At 40.1% G+C, this 20232-nt stretch overlaps 1 protein-coding gene across 1 annotated transcript; it reads right to left on the bottom strand.

Moving 5' to 3' along the window:
• Nucleotides 1-3676: 3676 nt before the first annotated feature.
• cers2b (ceramide synthase 2b) lies at nucleotides 3677-18899 on the bottom strand. Its single transcript, XM_079344636.1, has 11 exons — nucleotides 18350-18899; nucleotides 11255-11428; nucleotides 10233-10350; nucleotides 10026-10144; nucleotides 8374-8431; nucleotides 8149-8199; nucleotides 7783-7875; nucleotides 7262-7390; nucleotides 6401-6507; nucleotides 6153-6306; nucleotides 3677-5628 (listed from the first exon to the last, which is right to left on the bottom strand). Exons 2-11 carry the CDS (start codon nucleotides 11425-11427, stop codon nucleotides 5476-5478), a joined length of 1155 nt encoding a protein of 384 aa, XP_079200762.1. The 5' UTR covers nucleotide 11428; nucleotides 18350-18899; the 3' UTR covers nucleotides 3677-5475.
• Nucleotides 18900-20232: the final 1333 nt, after the last annotated feature.

The following is a 20232-nucleotide window of genomic DNA, read 5'->3' as shown; positions in this document are numbered from 1 at the left end:
TTATGCTGTAGAATACATGAAGCTGCAAAAAACATGAAGAACCTAATCATCAAAAAGTTGAGCACTTCACCAGACTGCCGGTCTGTCAGACAATGTATTAACTTAGGTGCCACTGGATAGATCAAAACTCTCTCGAGAGGCTCTCCGCTGCATTGGCTTGTAGACGTGTCATTGGCTCGCACATGTTTGATGTCCTTGCTGCAGCATAAGAAGAAATCCATTCTGAATACCACGTCAGGGAGAAAGTGACCAGGACGACAACAGACAGTGGCTCAAATTTCCTGAAGGCCTTTCGAATATATGGTGTGGAGGAGAGGACGAATTCGCTGATGGACAGGAGGAGAGAGACTCCATTCTTGATGATGTGTCAGGAGATGAAAGTGAGGTGGAGTTTCAAAATGTGTCTGCTATTTTGGATGACGACACAGGCCTGGAGTACCAACGTCCCAAGCACCAAAAGTGTGCATGCTATCTCCTCAATTTCATATCAACAGTTGACACTTCACTGCTGCAGGAGCTGGCAGTGAAACATACAAGAGGCTGTCTTGGTCTGATTTTGAAAAATGCAATGCTCTGTGGAATAAAACCAGCAGGTCAACCACAGCATTTGAAACGGTGGAACGTGAATGCAAATTGCAGTTCCTGCGACCCAATCAGACCCATTGGAGCTCCCTGTTCCTCGCTGTCGAAAGGGTTTCAGAAGGAGCAAGGAGAAAAAGCAATCCACAATGTATGCACAGCATTGAAGATAAAGATGTAAGTTGGCTGAACTCACGTTGTTTGTTAAAGAGTAATGAAACAGATGTCAGCATTGCTGATTAAGGTGGGTGCATCCGCCTGTCTTAAGTTTAATATATTGCAATATGATTTAGTTTTCTTTACATGGCTGTATGATAATTGTTGTTGATTTGGATGAAATAGTTCATTAACTTATTTTTATTTTGTATTTTTTTTTGTTTATTTAACATGGATAATGTGCAATAAATATATGTACTAGAAATAGCTAATTTTCCTCTTTACTTCTTTTATAGGCTCAATCCAGCTGACATGGGATTTTTGGCTGAGTACACTGCTGTAATGAAGCCTGTTGCCATGGCCCTTAACATCCTCCAAGGGGAATCATCTGTGCATATGGGCTTCCTGCTGCAGGACAAGTTGAAGAAGCTGGAGTCGGCTAGCAAAGTGTGTGGACCTCTCATTGACGCCCTGCAGGATGGGACCCAGAAATGTTTTGGAGACATCATGAGAGAACCTGAGCTGATTGCTGCAGCTATACTCGTACCAAAATTCAGGACATCCTGGATCTCTGAAGAGAGCATTTTAAAAGCTGGTAAATATACTTATGCATCAATTTAAATGTGAATCTGTAGACCTTGACATACACTTACCTGCCACTTCATTCGGTCCACTTGTACAATCTAATTTCATCCATTACAAAAACTCTGCCATGATTTCTGTCAGTGACAAACTATAGGCTGGCAAGAGTTACAAGCACTGAGGGCAGGCTATACAGTAAAGGGTGTGCACCTAATTCTTTTGAAAACAATTTATCTTTCCACAAGCTTTGACTACATCAAAAATCATCTGGACACTGACTTGAAGTTAAAATGATGATGATGCCCAAGGAAAATCAGAAACGGGAGAGCTGGAGAGGCATGTCGGTCCAATGCAGGTATGGATGTCTTACACTCCTTTCCTCAAATCAAGAAACTGTCCCTCTAAGTCAACACAAGTCTTCCAGCATCTGCATTCTGTGAGAGACTCTTTAGTCATGCAGGTCTCCTGTTCACTGCTGAAAGATCACAGCTTCACTGCAAGAACTTTGAAGTTTAACAGTCACTTCACTGACTGATTCTTTGAGACAGAACATGAATTTTCAGCAAAACACACAGTTTATGGACACAGAGAACTCTGTTCGTATTACTCCAAATAATCTCTCCCGGCTTAGCCTATGGGAGTTTAAAGTAAAAGAGTTTAAAGTTGATTAAAGTTATTACCATTTCTTGTGGCTGAATTTGCCTTAATTTATGTTTTATGCTATTTTAGTTATTTTGTTGTGAGAGAAGGTGCAAAGATGAGAGGTGTAAAAATTAAGTTACAGGATCCCTGAGCGGCTGCTGGCCTCACTGAGAGTTTTAAGGAGCGAGTGTTGTCACCCAGATGCTCATTCTCTAACACACAGTGGACACACAGACTATGGAAACAAATTGTATTATTGTATTTTCAGACAGTTTTTCCTCTCCCCAAATCTGTCACTACCAGAACCTAGTATTAAACAATTAGAAACAAATATTATGTAATGTTTACTTTCCCTGTGTTAACGTTATTTTCAAATTTTTTTATTGAAGGTTTTCACAAAAATCAATGTGGATTAATAAAGGATATGTTCTTAAAGCGATCGTCTCTGATAAATATATTATATATTCCTCAAATTAACATATGTAAGCCAAAATAATGTTTATGACAGCTGAATGTAAAAAAACAAACTTTTTTTTATAATGGAGCTAGTGCAACATTTTACATAAACACAGCAGAAATCAATTCTCTTTAAGTGTCTACAATGAGTGAGAAGCGCCAGCTATACTGTTGTCGCAGTCTTGGGACGGTCTTGCGTAGAACGTTGTTTTAGTCAAGGACTGGAGAAAATAAGAATAACATACTTGCTGCTTATTCAGATGTTCTGTAAGTGTGTTTAGATATCGATCATTCTGTGTCAATTTAAGTTCCATGTGAAGCTATCAGTTAACAGTGTGCTAACATTAACCTGCTTACAATGCATACCATGGCATTTTGCTATTCAATCAAATGACATTTTTTTCAACCACCTGCTCTAAATGGTGCTTAATTACAGTGTGTTCAAATGTACTGATCTGTGTGTGAATGTGAGTGGACAGGGTTTTGGAGGTGTGTTGCTGCAGGAGAGCTGAGACTTCAGCGGAGGTGTTGCTTCAGAGAGGCTTTGCAGAAGAACAGGTACTTACTTTTATTTGGATGCATTTCTCTTTTTTCCATTTAAGATTTTCTTTTAAATTATTATTTTGTCTTCTCTTTCTCACAGACTTAGTAAACAGAAGACGGAGAGGATGGACTTTTCTAATAACGGGGGTTGGTTGACAATTGCATCTGTGATAACTGATGGTGTGCAAGACTCTTATACATGTGTCACAATAAACAAAAAACACAAAATTCTTTTCTGGAATATTGTTTCATCAAACATGTTGATCCCACTAACTTTGAATAGCTACTATTGGACTGTTAACAAGCACGGCTGAATACACACTTTTCCAACTGGGTTTAATATCTTGCCTTATAAAGCAACTGCACTGTTAAAACAAGTAAAGTCAAAATTTCTTTAAAATATTTTGACTTTGACTTTTAAGTTTTCCTTTAAAGGTTGAGAAAGTGGTGTAATTCAAAACTCCTTTGGATTAGATAGAAATGCTTTTCTTGCGTTGCTTTCAAATAAGCCTAAATTGACAGCGCTGTTTACAGAGCTAATGTAAAGTCAACAGTTTTTAGAGACCGATACACCACGAGTGTATGATGATCTCATAGAATATGATACACTGATATAGATTTAACAACCACACTCTATTAACTCACTAAATAAAAGCAACTAAAGCAGAAATAAAAAAAAAATCATGTTTAATTTATAATCTTAATGAAGTGCACATTATGTTTGCAGCCATGGTGCATAAATAAATAAAAACTACCTTGAAATGCTTTCATTGTGATTCATGATCTTTGCATTTATTAATAATAACAACACTTAGTTATTAAACAAAAAATACAAAAAAATGATATAACACTGTAATTAGGACAGCTGGTTCTTCTGTATCACTGGGGATGAGGAGGATGCTGGTTGGTCTGGGTTAGTAAAAAACAATGTGGTGGTGGAATGAGGAGTTTGAGAGGTGATTTATAAAGAAGAGAGGTGAGTGATGGATGATACAGAGACTAGTCTCTGATGTGAGGTGGAGACGGGACAGAAAAGGAGAGGACATAAAGACAGGAGAGAAAGAGGGAGCTTCCCATACATTACATATAAGGCACTTAACATTCAAAAAAACGTAAAGCATGAAAACAAAAAGCGACACTCATTTAATGAACTCCTCCATAATCTCAGAGTTCAAAAGCTGACTGCTAAAAAGGCATTACATCATCTTATTCCTCCTCAAACAGAATACCTGTAAACCCGTTTCATAATACAGAATCATTATTAAAATCATTCACTTAGATCAAGTTATATTCCAACCCAGGTTAAAAAACATTACCCAGGGTACAAGGCAGTGAATTGGAGATATCTGGTTCATGTTTGTAAAATCTGGAAATGGTTCATATGTCACATTTCATTCACTTTAGTGAAACTCCTGCGTTCCCCCAAAGAAGCCCGTCTTCACCATGATTTTAGAGAGTCATCAGTTTTCTGGGGGAGGCATCAACCGTGTGACTCAGCTGGATCAAAAAGTTCCAAACAAACCAGAGGGGAAAAAAACAACATTCAGCTCCGTCGAAAACTAGCAGGAAGCTGAGATTTATATTGCAGGGTAACATTTCTGATTCCTGAAAGCAAGATGATTAAGAGAGATTCGAGATTTGTCTTTCGGAAGCAAGAAGTCTACGTACTACGCAATATTGGATAAAGAATAGAACAGAAATCGAAAGTATGATTTTGCTTTCAGTATATCTACAAAAGTGACACCACAGTTGCTCATTTTACCTCACAAAGCAGACATAAAACAAAAAGAAATGGCACAAGCGCCCTTGGAGAGCAAAAGCACGCAGTCCCACTGCACACTCTTGTATGTAAGAGACACTGTTTGTGCAAAGACGGTGCAATAGCTTAACATTTATGTAATTGCATAGACAAAAAATAAGGGAAATGAATGCCCCAATGTCTCACTTTCATTAAAATCCACTTTACATCTTATTTTGTTCTTTCAGTATAAAACAAAACAGAGACATAAAGCAACACAAGATCAAAGCAGAAAGCTTTGACATGGCATTTTATAAGCCATTAGCTGGCTCTAAGGCACACTGAACAAGAAAGCAGTAGAAGAAGCAGCATCACCCCCCCAAACCCACCAACACTGCCGTCCCCCTCCCGACCTACCATCACAGTTCTCTTCTCCCTTTCCTCCCCTGTCTCTTTGAACATTTGGAACTGACTTCCCACACTGACAGTGACACATGACTAAGCAGAACAGTCGTGCCACTGAATGTAGTGTCTATCTTCTGCTGGATCTCTGTGCCCTCTAAAAGTACGCGTGAGAGTGTTTTCGTGTTGTGCAGAAGTAACAGTGTCACATTTTATCAACATACCTGCTGTTCTGTGTTTTAGGGAATGACTTGCCCCACCCCCCAACCCACACACTGTCTTCGTCTTCTTTCCCTCTCTTTCTCCCTCCCTCCTGCGCCCCCTACAGAGGGAAATGAGTCCTTCTCACAGTCCTGCGTCCTTACATTGTTTTGCTTTCACTCTGTCTTGTTGTGATTGTTGTTGTGAACTGTGTGACCATTCTGCACTGGTCCATTTTTCTTTGTGTCCTTTTTAACCCCATCCTCGTCTTCCTCGTCTCCCGATTCATCTGTTTCATCTTTGTCACTCCTTTCATCGTCCACTTTTTCCTGGAGAACAAAAAAACCCCAAAACTTGTCATTAATCAAGAAGACAGCCACAACTCAGCTGCTGAGGCATTTTAGTAAACAACAAAGATGGCCGCCACTGAATTGAGACATTCTGCATTTGCATCAGTATTTCAAAAAAATGTTTGGATTGCATTTTTTTTTTTTTAATCTCGGCTGCTAAATCATGCCAAAAGTTTGTAGATTATTTTAAAGTAGAAGCTGTATAAGTTAAATATGTTAACTAGCTACCTAACCTAGCAGCTTACTGCTATGTCACATGTTTCATTGATTCTGTCGTCTACAGTCATTTGGAGCTACAACATTTGGGATTTCCCCTTGAAAGTCCAAAATGAACTGAGAAGTTTCAGATTCTTTAATTTGTGTCTTTGTATATTCATGTCATAACCAAAGATGGATGGTAAGGATTTAGTCACATCAGTCACTATGCATTTTCAGTTTTGTTTTAAAAAAAAATTATTGTTACAGAATCTTTAACTGTGCTTTCGATTTCTTGGTTTTCTTACATTGTTGGTGAGGAAGCGGACTGCTATGCGTATGATGAGGACGGCCCAGAAGATATGCAGACACTGCAGAACCATCAAAAGGCTGTTGAAAAAGTAGTAGCCAAAGAAGGGTTCATATATGGTCACTGGGTACACCCACGTACAGTAAATAATCCTGAAACAGAGATAGTGAGGATTAGGAACACGGTCACTTGGTTATCCTGCAGAGGAATATTACAACACGAGATGAAATCATTACGTGTTAGTACCTGAAGGGAAAGATGACCAGACGAGTGATGATGAAGATTGCAGCAAACATGATGAAGATGTAGTTACAGGCATTTCGCCAACCAGCATAGTTGAACATCTTTGCCGACTGTCAAAGAGAAAGAGAAAGGAAACGGTCAAATAGGATAGTTGTGGTTTAATAATACATTTCTTTGAATAATAAAAATTGTATTGGTTTTGCTCGTACACTGTTTATAAGAAGTGGAGCCAGAAGCCATGTTGACCACGGGGAAAATGCTAGATTTTTATCCTGGTGGAAAGGTTGTGGTGATTTGTTCACCACAGGTAGCTACACTGTAAATAATACTCTGCTTTGAAATCTGTTCTCCTCCTCAAGGACCTATCATTTACAACTTAGACCTCATACCGCAGTGAAGAGAATGAAATCTAGAATTTATGATGATAGACTCATTAGGGAGTTGTTAACTGTGGTCATAAATTAGTTATATAGCAGGGTAGTTTTGCAAACTTCTTTCAGCTACGATCAAAATTGGCTGCACTTTTGTAACTGAGAGGCGACACTTCTTTTTAGATACTGCTAACCTCACTGTAGCTTCGTCCACAAGGTGGCAGCGTATGATCATCAGAATGAACCCCAGCGCTCACGTCATCATGTCTGAACATAACTTTTCAACTGTGTGGTGATGAAATGACAAATGGATTGCTGTTGAATGGGGGGGGATACATGACATTCAAACAAAATAAGATGAAGTGATTATTGGCGCCATTCATTTGTATACCTTCATTGTGTGTTACTTTTCCAGCTCACTGGTTGTGACTGAAGGCACAGTTTTGTTGTCAGTGAATGTAATTTACTGGAATGACCCTGTGGAGACTTTTACCTCAAGAAAGTAATCAGAGGAGTCGTGCAACAGCATGATGAGAGTCCCGGCACGGATGTAATTAACGCACCAGGAAAAGCTGATAAGGAGGATGGTCGCTACATGATGAACGATTTGCTCCTTAAAGTCCTAAAAAGAAAGAAAGGAAACGTGTTAGTGACGCGTAGTGTCTGGAATTTGTGCTATGTGTGATTGAGTGGGTCTGCTTGTTGAGTGTTAAATCCTTCTTAGAGGCTACTTCATTATATGATTGTGTTGGAGAAACACACTGTGCCTTTTTGGCAGGATTTTCCCCACTGTGCTCAGCTGACCCAGGTTGAGCAAAGTCCAAACATTCACACACACACACACACATTCAAACACACACGTGTAACAACACTCTAATGTCCACCTGCAGTGTATACCAGATGTTAAACTGCCAGAGAGAACGTTTCCTATGTTGCTAAAAGTACATTGAAATGTTTGACTCATAACCGTACAGAACCTACACACAAAAAACCCCCCAGAAAATATTCACGTACTTTTCTTTTGACATCCGAAGCCACACTGAAGAGCAGAGAGCCGTAGAAACCCAGCTCGATCATGTAGTACCAATACTGAGATGGTAGGAGAGTCTGAAAGAGAGACGGCAGTTATTTTAAGTTTTCTCTCAGAAGATGAATCCAATCCTCCAAAAACAAGATCTTTCACTCTGAACTTAAAGATGTGAAGCGTCCGAGAACATCCAACCACATTGAAGGAACGTATTCAAGACCTCTGTAAAAGAATCTAAAGAACCCCCTAAGGTCTTTTCATGTTGAGGCCGAACTTCAAATAAATTGTAAAGACTTTTCAACACCTGCACCTAAAAGGTTCATTCAGTGAACACAACCATCCCACAGACGTACCAGCACAGGAAAGCCCTGCCACATCTCCTGCAGGTCATACAGCCAAGGTTTCTGGAAGGAGAGATGAAGTGATGTGATTTAGAGAGCAGAGCCCCACAGGTGAGATCATATCACCCAACTAAGCATGGCAATGAGATCGCTCTGATGGTTGGTTGGTCACTAATGAGAATGTTTACGATAAGAGACAAAATGAGGAGGGGCGGAGTTTAACAAGGAAGTACTCACATCGATGAGGGCGGCCAGGCCAGCAATGAAAGCAAGAAGGTAAAAGGTAAATCTCCAACTGTAAGAGAACACACACACACACATACACACTTTCTACTCAGTCACTGGGGATAAGACAATCGACTATTTTTCAACCTGCAGACACTAAAATGCATCTCATAAACCCACACATTCTCACATACAGACTTTAACAAACGGGGCAGCTAGGAAAGAAACAGCAGGCTGCGTGAACAGCCTGGAGTTCTAATCAGGACACACGCTGACACACAATGAGTGCTGTCAGACAGTATCCTCCCTGTTCATATCCTGTAACTCAGACAGTGAGGGGGTCATTCCCACCACAGCCTCTGCTACAGATGCAGTGAGGCAGTTTCACGCACCAAACACGAGAGAAAGAAATAGAAGATGAACAAAGAGGAAGAAGAGACCGGCGAGGAAAATCAGGGAGAGACACAGAAAGCCTGTTCACTAACAGACAATGGCTTGATTCAGTGGAGAAAAGTCACAACATGCAGAGCTAAAGACACACCACAGACAGCAAGGCACAAACATGCAGTCACATGCACATCTGCACGGACCGAGACAAGCCTGAAATGCAAAACATCAATCCACCACGGACTAACTTCAATAACGTGTTGTGCACATACATCTTTAGCAAACTCATCCGTGTGGAGTTATCTTCTTGTAGATTAAAGGGTTAAAGGGTCACTTCATCAAAATTCAAATAGTTTTTAAATTCCGGTTTAACTGGACAAGGGGTTAAGGTTTATGTAGTTACGCTGTAACAACAAACACAACATGCTGAAGGGAATTTGTTTACAAAAACAATCTCCCCAGATTTCAATAAACATGTTCATGTTGAAAAACTGTCTGAGTACTGAAAGCCTCCTGTAGGTGTCCTGTGGACTGAGTGGTACCTCTCATGTCTGTAGTGTTCATATGTTAATAGGAATTATAGCAAAAAATCTCTTCCTGCTGAATGAACTGTAATTCCAAACAAAGCAGTAAGAAAGTAATTCCTTTTAAAGGTGCATGTCTTGTTTTCGTTTGAGTGAACTGACCCTTTAAGTCACATAAAATGCTTGAAATGATTCGTCGGCAAACATGAAATGCTCATGACAATGAAGCTGATGTTGATGTTAACGGTTGTTATACATGAAAAAGAACATGCGTTGGACTAAATGATAACATCATATGAAGCATTTGTCTTTGAAATATTTGCCACGTTAGTTTTGTGTCATCAGTCCACATTGTGGATCCAGCCAGCTGCCGCTAGCTACTTTCAGCAGCTTTGTATTTTCACGCTTACATACTGTTGGTTTAACTCCTGCCAAATATAAAAATAACTAACAGTGGTGACTGAGGCCCTGCTAACGAGTGTGTGAATGGTTGGATTTGTGTGTGTGTGTGTGTGTGTGTGTGTGTGTGTGTGTGTGTGTGTGTGTGTGTTTGAGACAACAGTGGGGGTTACAGGCCTGGTAGCAGCCGAGTAGCATTGTAATGGGTGCATGTTAAAAATAGAGGGCTGCTTTTGCCTTCAGAAATGTGCACATATAGCCAGAGGAACGCCAGGGTGCTCAGCTGTCTCTACCTGCTCCATAGCTGTATATACACTAAGTGTCCGTACAGGATGTTTGAGGCGTGTTTCTTACCTGGCTTCTCGAAACTTTTTGAGCAAACTCGGTCTGTCCTGGTTCCTTCGTCTTCTGAACCATCGCTGCACTTGTCTTTCTGACAAGCCCGTCTGTTTGCAGAGACTTGCAACAGAAGTCTTAAAGCAGCACATAGAAGTCAGATATAAGTATGTCATATTCAGACTGTATCTTTTGAATTATGAGCGGCTGTGCGTAAACATGTACCTGTGTGGGGTTTTTGGTAGTGTTACAGAAGTAGGACTCCAGTGTGGGGTTGTGAGGGGCTTTGAGCCGTACTGTGTCTTTGACCCCGAGCAAGGAAGCTAGAGGTGTAGCCACTGTCCTGCAATCACAACACAACTGTTGCTGAGATCGAAAGGAGATTAAACTAAAGAAGCATTGATAAAGCACGAATATTCGAAACTGATTTGGTTTGAGTTATGATCTGCCCAAAGTTAGAGTCATTTCCTGTTTTCAGGTGCTTTTAAAATTCAACATTTTTTGCCATTTTAAGAAACTGCTAACGCCTGCTTTAGCAAAGACTTTGTTGCCTCTTGTAGTTGTGTTGTAGCATTTCTTCAAATTAAACTCCTTTTATTTGTCTTTATTAAAAGGAGACAAATACACCTAAACAACATATATAAATGGATCTTCCACCTGTGAATGTAAACGTACGTCCCACTGTTGTGTGCGAACAAAAATATCATCAAGTATTTTTTTATCATCAAGTCTGTAAGTGTCTGACTACATTACTGAAGTGTAGTTAGCCAACTTTCACATTTCTGACACTCTCTGATTGGACGGGATGTAGAAATGAAAAACACTCCTGAGGAAGGGAGATTCTTAGTATTGGCCATCAAGCACAGGTAGACTCGTAAACAGTTGTCTGATTTCCAAAAGATTAAATCCTAGAAACAATAACATTGTACTTGTTTGGGCAACAACATTAGATACTTGAAAGGCTGGAGCTTTAGTTATTTTAATCTCGGGCCTAGCACAGTAAATGTTGACTAACTGCACTGCAAAAAAAGAGGAAAATCAAGTAATGGCAGGTGAGATTATTGACAACTAAACAATGGACTAAAGTGGAGAGAAAAAAAAGAATGGCAGTGATTGCAAAATGCAAGAGTAAGACTCAGAAGAAGGAGCATGGGAAGTGTTTCATTTTAAACAAAACACATTCAAATGAACTAAATAAACATAAGTGACCAGTACAGGCAGTAAAACACGGTGAAAAATGAACTGACCTTTCAAAGATCTGACGGATGATAAGGAACGCAAGAGCGATGGGTAGCGCCACCCACAAGTCACCGGCTTTAGCGTATACTCGTCCATCCCGATCCTCCAGGTCAGCCCAGCCCAGGCCCTTTGGAAACCACAGCCGCTCCTGCCAGAACCAATCCCTCAGCCCCAACAGCATCCTGCAACACAGGAAACATGAAAGCTCAACAACAAGTCTGTGAGTTTATTTCACTCCAGATTCACGTCCTAGCGGTAGAATCCACTGTATGTCAACAAACTTGGTTTCATATATCATAGGCACTGTAAAGGCTGCAGCTTTACAGGGAGGGCTGTGTATACAGGAAGACATCTGTGATTAGGAATGTTTGTCACCATGTAATTAAGAGGAGAAGAGATGGTTCACGCTCGCTGGAGGCCCGGCTGTTGGTTTCCCTAATGCATAAAACAGAGCACAAGCTGCATGCAGGGAGCTCAGGAGGCCCAAGTGAGGGAGGAGAAATCGGACCAACAAGTGGGCTTCAACGTTTCAACACCACCAGTGCTGCCCTGAACCGACAGCAGCTGCAAGAGTTGAATTCAGAGATGAATGTTTCTGCTGCTGAGATGAGATGAGGGAGTGGCTGAAAGAAAGAGTTAAAAGGGTGGCGGTGACTCGCGAGGGAGAAGTATCATCAGAGGATATGAGTCATGATTGGTCCATATGTGCAGAGCCCCCACACATCTCTGGAGTCCCCTTGCAGATCTGCAGTAACTCCCCTCACACCCAGTGCAGCTGTAAATGCCTAAACCCTGTAACTGCTTTACTTCCACTCCCGTCCCCGCCCCGCTTCTCCCTTGCCAGGAATCAAGAAGGATTCCCCCTTTGGCCCAGAGCACCAAAGCTGTTTGAAATACTCTCCCTCTAGCTGCTGTCTTCAGAATGTGCTGCTCAAACTGGATGTGAATCAGTTTTACAAAATCATGCTGATGTAAAGTCGTCTACAGATAATTTGCTCAACTAATCATTTGTTCTTGAAAATACAACTTAAAAAAAGTTTAATTTCCTAAACCTTAAGGTTATATCTGAACTTTACACCTAAACCTCCAAGTAACTGACTATAACCCTGAAAAAAAATATATTAAGCTGTCTTAAACCAAAGTAACTTTGGCTGATTTTCTCAAAAAGTAAGGTTCCTATCCTGCTCTTGGGATCACTACGACTCTGGGTACATGAAGAAATCACAGTGGGGTCTCTAATTGCCAAAGACACTGCACATTTCTAATCCTCAATATGAAGTAAGAAAGTCTCTCCTGAATGAAATACATTCAACTCATAAAGTTGCTGTGTCTGAAGGTTCACATGAGACAGATATCGGCTCGTATCCGCTGCTGTGTACTTTTGCTGGAAGCCAGAAAGAGCCTTCATTGGGGAAATTGATTGGTATTATCAGAAACCTGTACAATGGCATATCAGGAAATTCAGATATGAAGTCAGTGTTGAGACTGTAAGCCTGTGAATCTTTGGATGTTTCATGTTTTGCTTCGATTTTGATTCCTGGGGTCACAAATAGATTAAAAATCTATTTTTTCCCGATTTGAAACAATTTTGGATTCATTGAGCTATGGTTCAAAGTCTATTTTTGAATGAGTACATGCTTCAGGGTCTACTCCAGCTGAATTTCCTTTTGTTCCATTTGGCTTTCTACTAAGTTAAAGAGTCGATTTTTAGAAGCTACTTTGGAAAATCTCAGAAGATAAGAATCTCCATTTTTCCTACGCCTAATAATCAATATTCCCCAAAGCACAGGATAAGTCCTTGATATTTTTGTTTATTAAGGAAATAATATACTGAACTCTATCATTTAAAATACCTGAACAATGTGGTCGAAATACTGGCAAATTAATGAAAATCAGTGAAAAAAAACCCATTAAAATGACAAGGAAGAGTTTTTAATGTGTCAGCTTCTTTTACTTCGTCCTTTAACAGGCAGACCAAAAGCACCTGCTATTTTTTAATAAAAGGTCATTTTATCCTGATTAGTTCTTTGAATCAAACTCAAATCTGGTCACTTCTTGATGGGGGTTTTCCACACAGATCTTCCATTATTTAGTCTATCCTAAAGGCGAAACTCATGGCTGGGACTTCGTACCCTCTGACACTGTCTATGAGACATGTCATGGTTGGGTGAGTCGCTTGTTTTCCACATCATGTCATGTTAGTCATGGCCCCTTTTTCCTGTTGCAACAGCACTTCTTGCAGAGCGCTGGGCTCTTCCCTCCCTCTCTCTCTCTCTCTCTCTCTCTCTCTCTCTCTCTCAGGTAGTGGTGGATGGGAAGGGGTGACATTTTTCCCCTTAACTTTGCCAACTCTTCAGTCGCACTCTATCTCACTTTTCCTCAACTTGTCCTGACAAATCTGGCTGAGCAATAAGTTTGAGCGTAAGTCTGTCTCCATATAAAGAAAAACAATCACACCAAACAAAGATGACACATTAAGAGTCTGAGAAAAAATACAAATGGTTCCAAGGTCAGAAATGCTGTGAGAGGAAGACAAATAATCAGACTACATGTGTTATAAATGATTTCTAATGAAGAAAAAAAACACCTACTTTGAGCTTTAAATAAATGGATAATTAGCATCACCTTACACATGATCAATTTCTTAACATGTCTCATCCCTGCTGTGTGGGAGAGTTTAGAGGACATACATGGAGGGTTACTTGTTGAGATCTCAGTGAATTCAGCAAGTTAAATCTCTTTTCCCCCACACAGCTTTTTAAACATCACATCCCATTGGTCCACATGATCAGATGACCAGACTCTGACCATTTCAAAGGTCCAATAACAAGAAAGGATTCCTCTGGCAGGGGAGGGAGATAGGAAGTTTCCAACCAGCCTCCCCTCTTTCTTTTACTATGTGATCTCAACTTAGTTTTTGAATTTTGGTTGATTTATTACGATGTAAAGCACTTTGTGATGAGTCTTTGTATGAAAAGTGCTTTAAAAACAAACTCTGATTGATTGATTGATGTACATACATTATAGGGATGTGGGGATTGTAAACAGAGATCAGGCTCCACATGCTTCTATTTTGAGTTTATAAATCCATGATGCAGCTGGTTGAGAATGTATGAAATGAAGGGAACCAGCCTCCGAGGAAATACCTAAACCCAACAGACAAGAACCTGGTTCAGAATCGAGGAACATTTAGAGACTGTAAACACACTGCCACCATACAGGAGGAAAGCTTCAGTTCTCCCATCAACACTCCACGCATGAATAACATCTAAGTGAGTTTCACAGCCAACCAGCGCTTTGTTTATCTGACTGATAGGAAATGAGTTGACAAGAGGAACATAAGTCACGAGACAGGAGCAAAATGCTGACTGTGAGTAACTCAAAACGTCTGTCGAAATTTGTATAACGACCCATTTAGTCCTATCCATCCTTATGTAGGATGTTCTCTGATCTGAATCCTTCAAATCAAATTTAAAAAACTCAATTGAAGGCTTGATAAGTCAGAGTGGCACATCTACTACGGTTGATGTCACACAAGGTGGAAAGAGTCCAAATGTTCAGACCAATTCAGTTAAATTATAGCATTATGTGTACTTACTGTTGTGGCCTTACAGCTATAACACAAACTAATACAACAGGTAAGCTCAACCTGCCTATGAAGGATAACGGTTACCCAATGAGGTGCAGGGTATCACGTTCAAACGTGTTGAGTAATAGAAATACAAATTGAGTTTGTCTCAGCAAGCCTCCCCTAAAGCCTTTACTGAATTATGACTTTTAAAGAAGGGGTCATTTTTACACTTCAGATCACTTGTGTGTGTCGGGATGTGTAAAATAATGTTAGTCTTTTTAAAAAGAGACGGACAGTGGACAGAGTAAAACACTGGGATGAAATAGTGGGGAATGATATGCAGCAAAGTGCCGAGGGTCGCTTGGAGGACTATGACCTCTGTACATGTGATGTCACTGATAGGCTATCCAGTCCGGCTGCACGTTTTAGATAACTTTCAATCAGTTTTCCTCTTAATTTTCCTTCATTTTTAGTTTGTCTTGTAACTGTATTTAGAATGTGGTACATTGACAACGTTTATCATTTTCATTCTTTGATGAGATACTTTCAGAATAATGTTTAAAGATGAGCAAAGTCAAGAGGAAATTAAACAAGCTTAGTTGACATTCAAGTAGAAAATGATTTGTGACCCTGCTATATTGGTTTACTTCATACCACACTGGGCTTTAAGTGGCCCTGTAGTAATTCATTCTCAGTGACTAATGGAGTCCATTGCTGACATGATGCAGGGATTTCCTTACAATAAAAGGGGCTATAAAAGGGTAATAACAAATGCTCACTTCACTCATAAATCTGTTTGTTTTATTAATTAACTTAATGATTGTAAAATTCTCCAATGCCATTTAAATGAGACATGATAAAGAATGACTGACCTTGTCCAAAAGAGCTGAAAACTACTGATGAGGGTAAATATTAGTGTTCTGTGTATATTACAACTTAGATCATCAGGAAATTAAAAGTGAGAAAAAAAGTTAGTCATTTTGATGATTACAGATGAGGAGGTTTTACTTGTTCCAGCATCTTAAATTTGAATGACTCATAATTATTATATGCCATATATGACAGCAGGTTAATGAATTATGTAGTAAAATGTTGATCAGAAACATCTCCTTATTCTAATATGACAAGGTGGATTTTTGTGGGAGATTTTCAATTATTTCTAATTACCAATAATACCTGAACTTAAGTTGAGGCAGAGTTTTAATGATGTTCTCCTATAATGTGAACCCTAATGAGTACAAATGACTTCATGGAAACGTTGAGTTTCTGCCCAACATCAGTCTAACTAACAGACGATGTTTTCAGAATGCCAACTGTATTCATTCACTTCCATTTGCGGTCCCACAAAAAAATCTGTTTGTCGACCACAGATATAAATCCTCGAGCATATATGGAGGGATAAGTTGCAGTCATCTCTACAAATGGTTCATGAGCTGTAAATCATGTCATGCATTGGACGTTTTGAGCCTGAGGGTTCTAAGGGGTGACTCATGGTCATCATTCCCATTTTTGACATTCCTCTGGATCTTAGTATGCTTGGGGAAAAAAACAGTTGAGCATAATTGTATTAAAGTACAAGATTCAGGGGTTGGACAAATGCAGAGATGACAGGAAATGATATTCTGTGAGTGGGAGAAAACGTGAAATCATCCTAAGGGCAGACAGCCAGTCTCTGGTGGTCTGTTTCATCTGTGTTATCTTTGTTTGAAATAGAGATCAGAAGAAAGTCAACTTCAATATCTTTGACACTGATCTGTGGCCCTGATGAATTATTGATGAGGAGATTCAATCAGTCTGCAAACTGATTTGAATAGACCCGTTCAGGAGGTGTGAGGCCAATATTGTTATGCTGATTCTTTTCAGACTGGATGCTATATGAAGCTCTTTTGAGTTAGCAGTGTTACCTCAGCCTGAGCAATTAGACCGGCACCTGGACACATGTGGGGCTATTCTCTCAGAGGAGTGGGTCATGATCTTCAAACATAAGCAAACCTACTGCTGTGGAAAGATAGTGAGGGCCAGAGCTGGAGATATTTGAGCGAGACAACAGTTTTCATTTACAGAGGATAAGTGATGTATTTTTCTATATAGGATAGGAAGGACAGAGGAGCCAAAAACTATTACATCTATATTTTTTTCTCTAAATAGGTTTTCTTGGACTTCTTTAAGTGAGCCAATTTTTAATAATAATAATTTACACTTTATTAATCCCACAAGGGGAAATTCAGTTTTTACACTCTGTCTAACACACACATAGGCCGAGATACACACTCATGCACAAACAGGGTTCTAGTGACATGCATTAATGGAGAGGTCTCAGAGTGAGGGGGCTGCCCACAGCGAGCGCTCCAGAGCAGTTTTTGGGGTTCGGTGCCTTGCTCAGGGGCACCTCGGCAGTGCTCAGGAAATGGACTGGCACCTCTCCAGTTACCAGACCAGTTTCCGGACTTGGTCCGTGCCGGGACTTGAACCGGCGACCCTCCGGTTCCCAACCCAAGTCCCTACAGACTGAGCTACTGCCGCCCCAATTTCTTGGCTCACTTAAAGTTTAACCTGTAGGAAAAATGAATTGTTGTAATGCTCCCTGGTTAACTGCAGGGTAAGCAAAACAGCCTCACAATTGACTTGCTGGAAGCATCAAATTATTTGCATTTTAGTTAAATAAATGACTGATTCATTGAGCACTACTGTCAGGCTCTCACTGTCAGACTTTGCCCAATAGTTACATGATGCTGGCGTAGATACAGAGACAGTCAACATCTACATTTTAAATTTCCATGTTATCATATCACAGATTTGCATAAAGCTGATTAATCATGTGTTTCAAGGCCATGAACAAAACACATTTAAAGAGGGGAAAAAGAGGAAAACTCTACGTTTTTTAAATGACTTCTATTGGATGTAGCAGTGTCTCATCAATGACTTTGTAGTTACTAAACATAAATTTGTGATATATTTGTCCCTTACTTCCTTTAAGCTCCGATGTCATTGTGATGCAAATGCTAGCTTTAATGTTGCTATCCTGCAAAAAGGGAATAGCGGAAAAGCTAAGTGAAGAGAGACCACAATGGAGCTAGGAGCAGATGTCCGACCTACACGAAAACAAATCACCGAGACACTAAAAAAAAACATGTAGTCATATAATTAGACCTGGGATATTAGTGTGTGCTTAAGGGCGTGTTTCCAGTGCTGTAGTTGCAGCGATAATGTGGCATAATCCGCTGCTGGTTAGCAAACTTTAGAAACAGACCCAGTGTTGGGCCACGCGCCAGGCAGCCCTCGTGTACTCATCACAGATAACAACGTTTACCGTGTAATAAAAGTTACACCTCCAGGTTGTTGGGGGTTTTTTTGTCCTATTTTAAGGCGTTGAACCTCCCATGGGTGCCCCATCTTTTTTTTTTTTTAATTAATTGATTCCTATATGAATGCGTAATGACGTCCGAGCAAAGGATGCGAAGCGTGCGCCCCCTCCTCACGCGCACATAAGGGAATAACGTACTTGCAGAGGTGAAAGTGAAACAGTACTTACTTTGGTATTTTCCCCCGTTGTGTTGCGTATAGTATGGCCTGCAAACACAAACAAATGTTCTCCACAAAGGCGTCCTGGTCCCTCTTAGCAAGCTAGCATGGAGAGGAAAAAAATGAATCCTATAACGATCCTGTGGAGTGTTCAGCCCTCTGTGTGCAAAAGGGGCGCAGTAAGTGCCCAAGTTTAGTGTCCAGATGGGTTTTTACATGTTTCCATGGAGCACAAAGTTTGTTTTCCTTCTCAAGTTGAACATTTATGGAGTGTAACAAAAAAAAGTAGCTCTACAAACTGGAGAGCGTGTGAGATGCTGCAATGCGACCGGCAGCTTTTCTTTTCTCGACACAAAATGTTCGGCTGTTTTTTTTCTTTCTCCCGTCGTGTCCTGGAGAATTTATCCCTCCTCCCCCCCCACCTTCTTCTGTTGTGAGTCCGGGGAGTCGGTGGCGTTTGAGTGGACGTCTGGCCGGGCAGAGGCGGAGGTCAGGCCGGCACGAGAGCGGACTGAGAGGAGAAGGCACAGGGAGGAGTGAGGGGGGATAACGGAGAGGGAGGGACGCAGATGACGTCCAAGCACATGAGAGCTTTTGGCATACATGCCTTTGTTTCCGGTCGGGGAAAAGTTTACCTATCTTGTTTTTTTAATCGTTGATCAGAATTTTAATTTCACAGTCCTTTATTTACACTATATATTATTATAGAACTATTCCTTTTTAATTAAGTTTAAGTGTAGTCTCATTGTTGATTATCCATTATGACCCCTGGCCCCTCTATTATGTGCACATTTGCAAATTAATTGTCTTGATTTGATAAAATTGAAGTAAGTAAACCAATTCTATTATCATAGGGTGTTAATTTGGTTTTTTTTCTTCCTTTCCCTAGATGTTCCACAGACCCAATAAATAAATACAAATGAATAAATAAGCACCCATGTGTGAAGTTAATTTAGCCCACATTTGTCTATAACTCTTGTAAACTGTAAGTACAAAAGGCGTGGAAACGTTTTGAGGTTGTCATAAGGGTAATCTTTCATTTTGACCTTTTATCATGTAACAAGCATGAATGGATAACAAGCTGACATGTGTCACAGAATAAAGGTCTCACTAACCTCAGGTCTTTAAAACAGTACACTTCAGATAGTAACAATGCACATGTGACACAGGTTCAATGGACAAGGTCAGTGAGGCTGCCACTGTTCCTCCTATAAATGGTAACCACAACCACTCACTTAATTGTTCATGTATCATGAAGCACAGTAGCCCAAACAGGTAATATGGGAATGATCTCTTTTTAGCCCACCAGTGGGTCAGGACTGAAGAAAGGAGTCAAGCAAGCAGTACAACAAACTAACAAACCCAAAGCAAAGATTTGTTTGTTGACCCCTTTTTTTACACTTCCAACTTATAACTTCTTATTAATGTTAAAATCTGTATTTTTTAAACCAACAGCTACAAACAACTGTCTCTAAGCTTTGGGCGCCTGGAGCAGCGTTTCCAAAAAGTGTTGTTTGTGTATGTATGTTCTATCAATGCTAAAGTCTATACATTGAAATTATTTGTATACTGCTCTTAGCCTTACCGACAATAATTTACGATACTAAATAATTTGAATGTTTTTCCGGCTGTTGTATTTTTTTTGTGTTGTTTTTTTTGTGCTACCAGTGCTTGCAGAGGTCTATTAGTGCGTGGGAGGGACTGCACACTATGTTTTATGCCTTAACCCCCTCCAGTCTCCAGGCTTTGGGCCCCCATGCATATACCTGTATTTTAGAGGTTAGAAACTGAAAAGTTTGGGAACCCATGGCCTAGAGTATAATAATTAAAAAGGTTTGAGAACCACATATATATTAAAGGTCCATTGCATTAGTTATTTTTTACATCTCTTGT

Source organism: Symphodus melops (assembly GCF_947650265.1).
Source record: "Symphodus melops genome assembly, chromosome: 5".
NCBI classification, from domain to species: Eukaryota; Metazoa; Chordata; class Actinopteri; order Labriformes; family Labridae; genus Symphodus; species Symphodus melops.
This window is presented reverse-complemented; position numbering and strand designations above follow the sequence as displayed.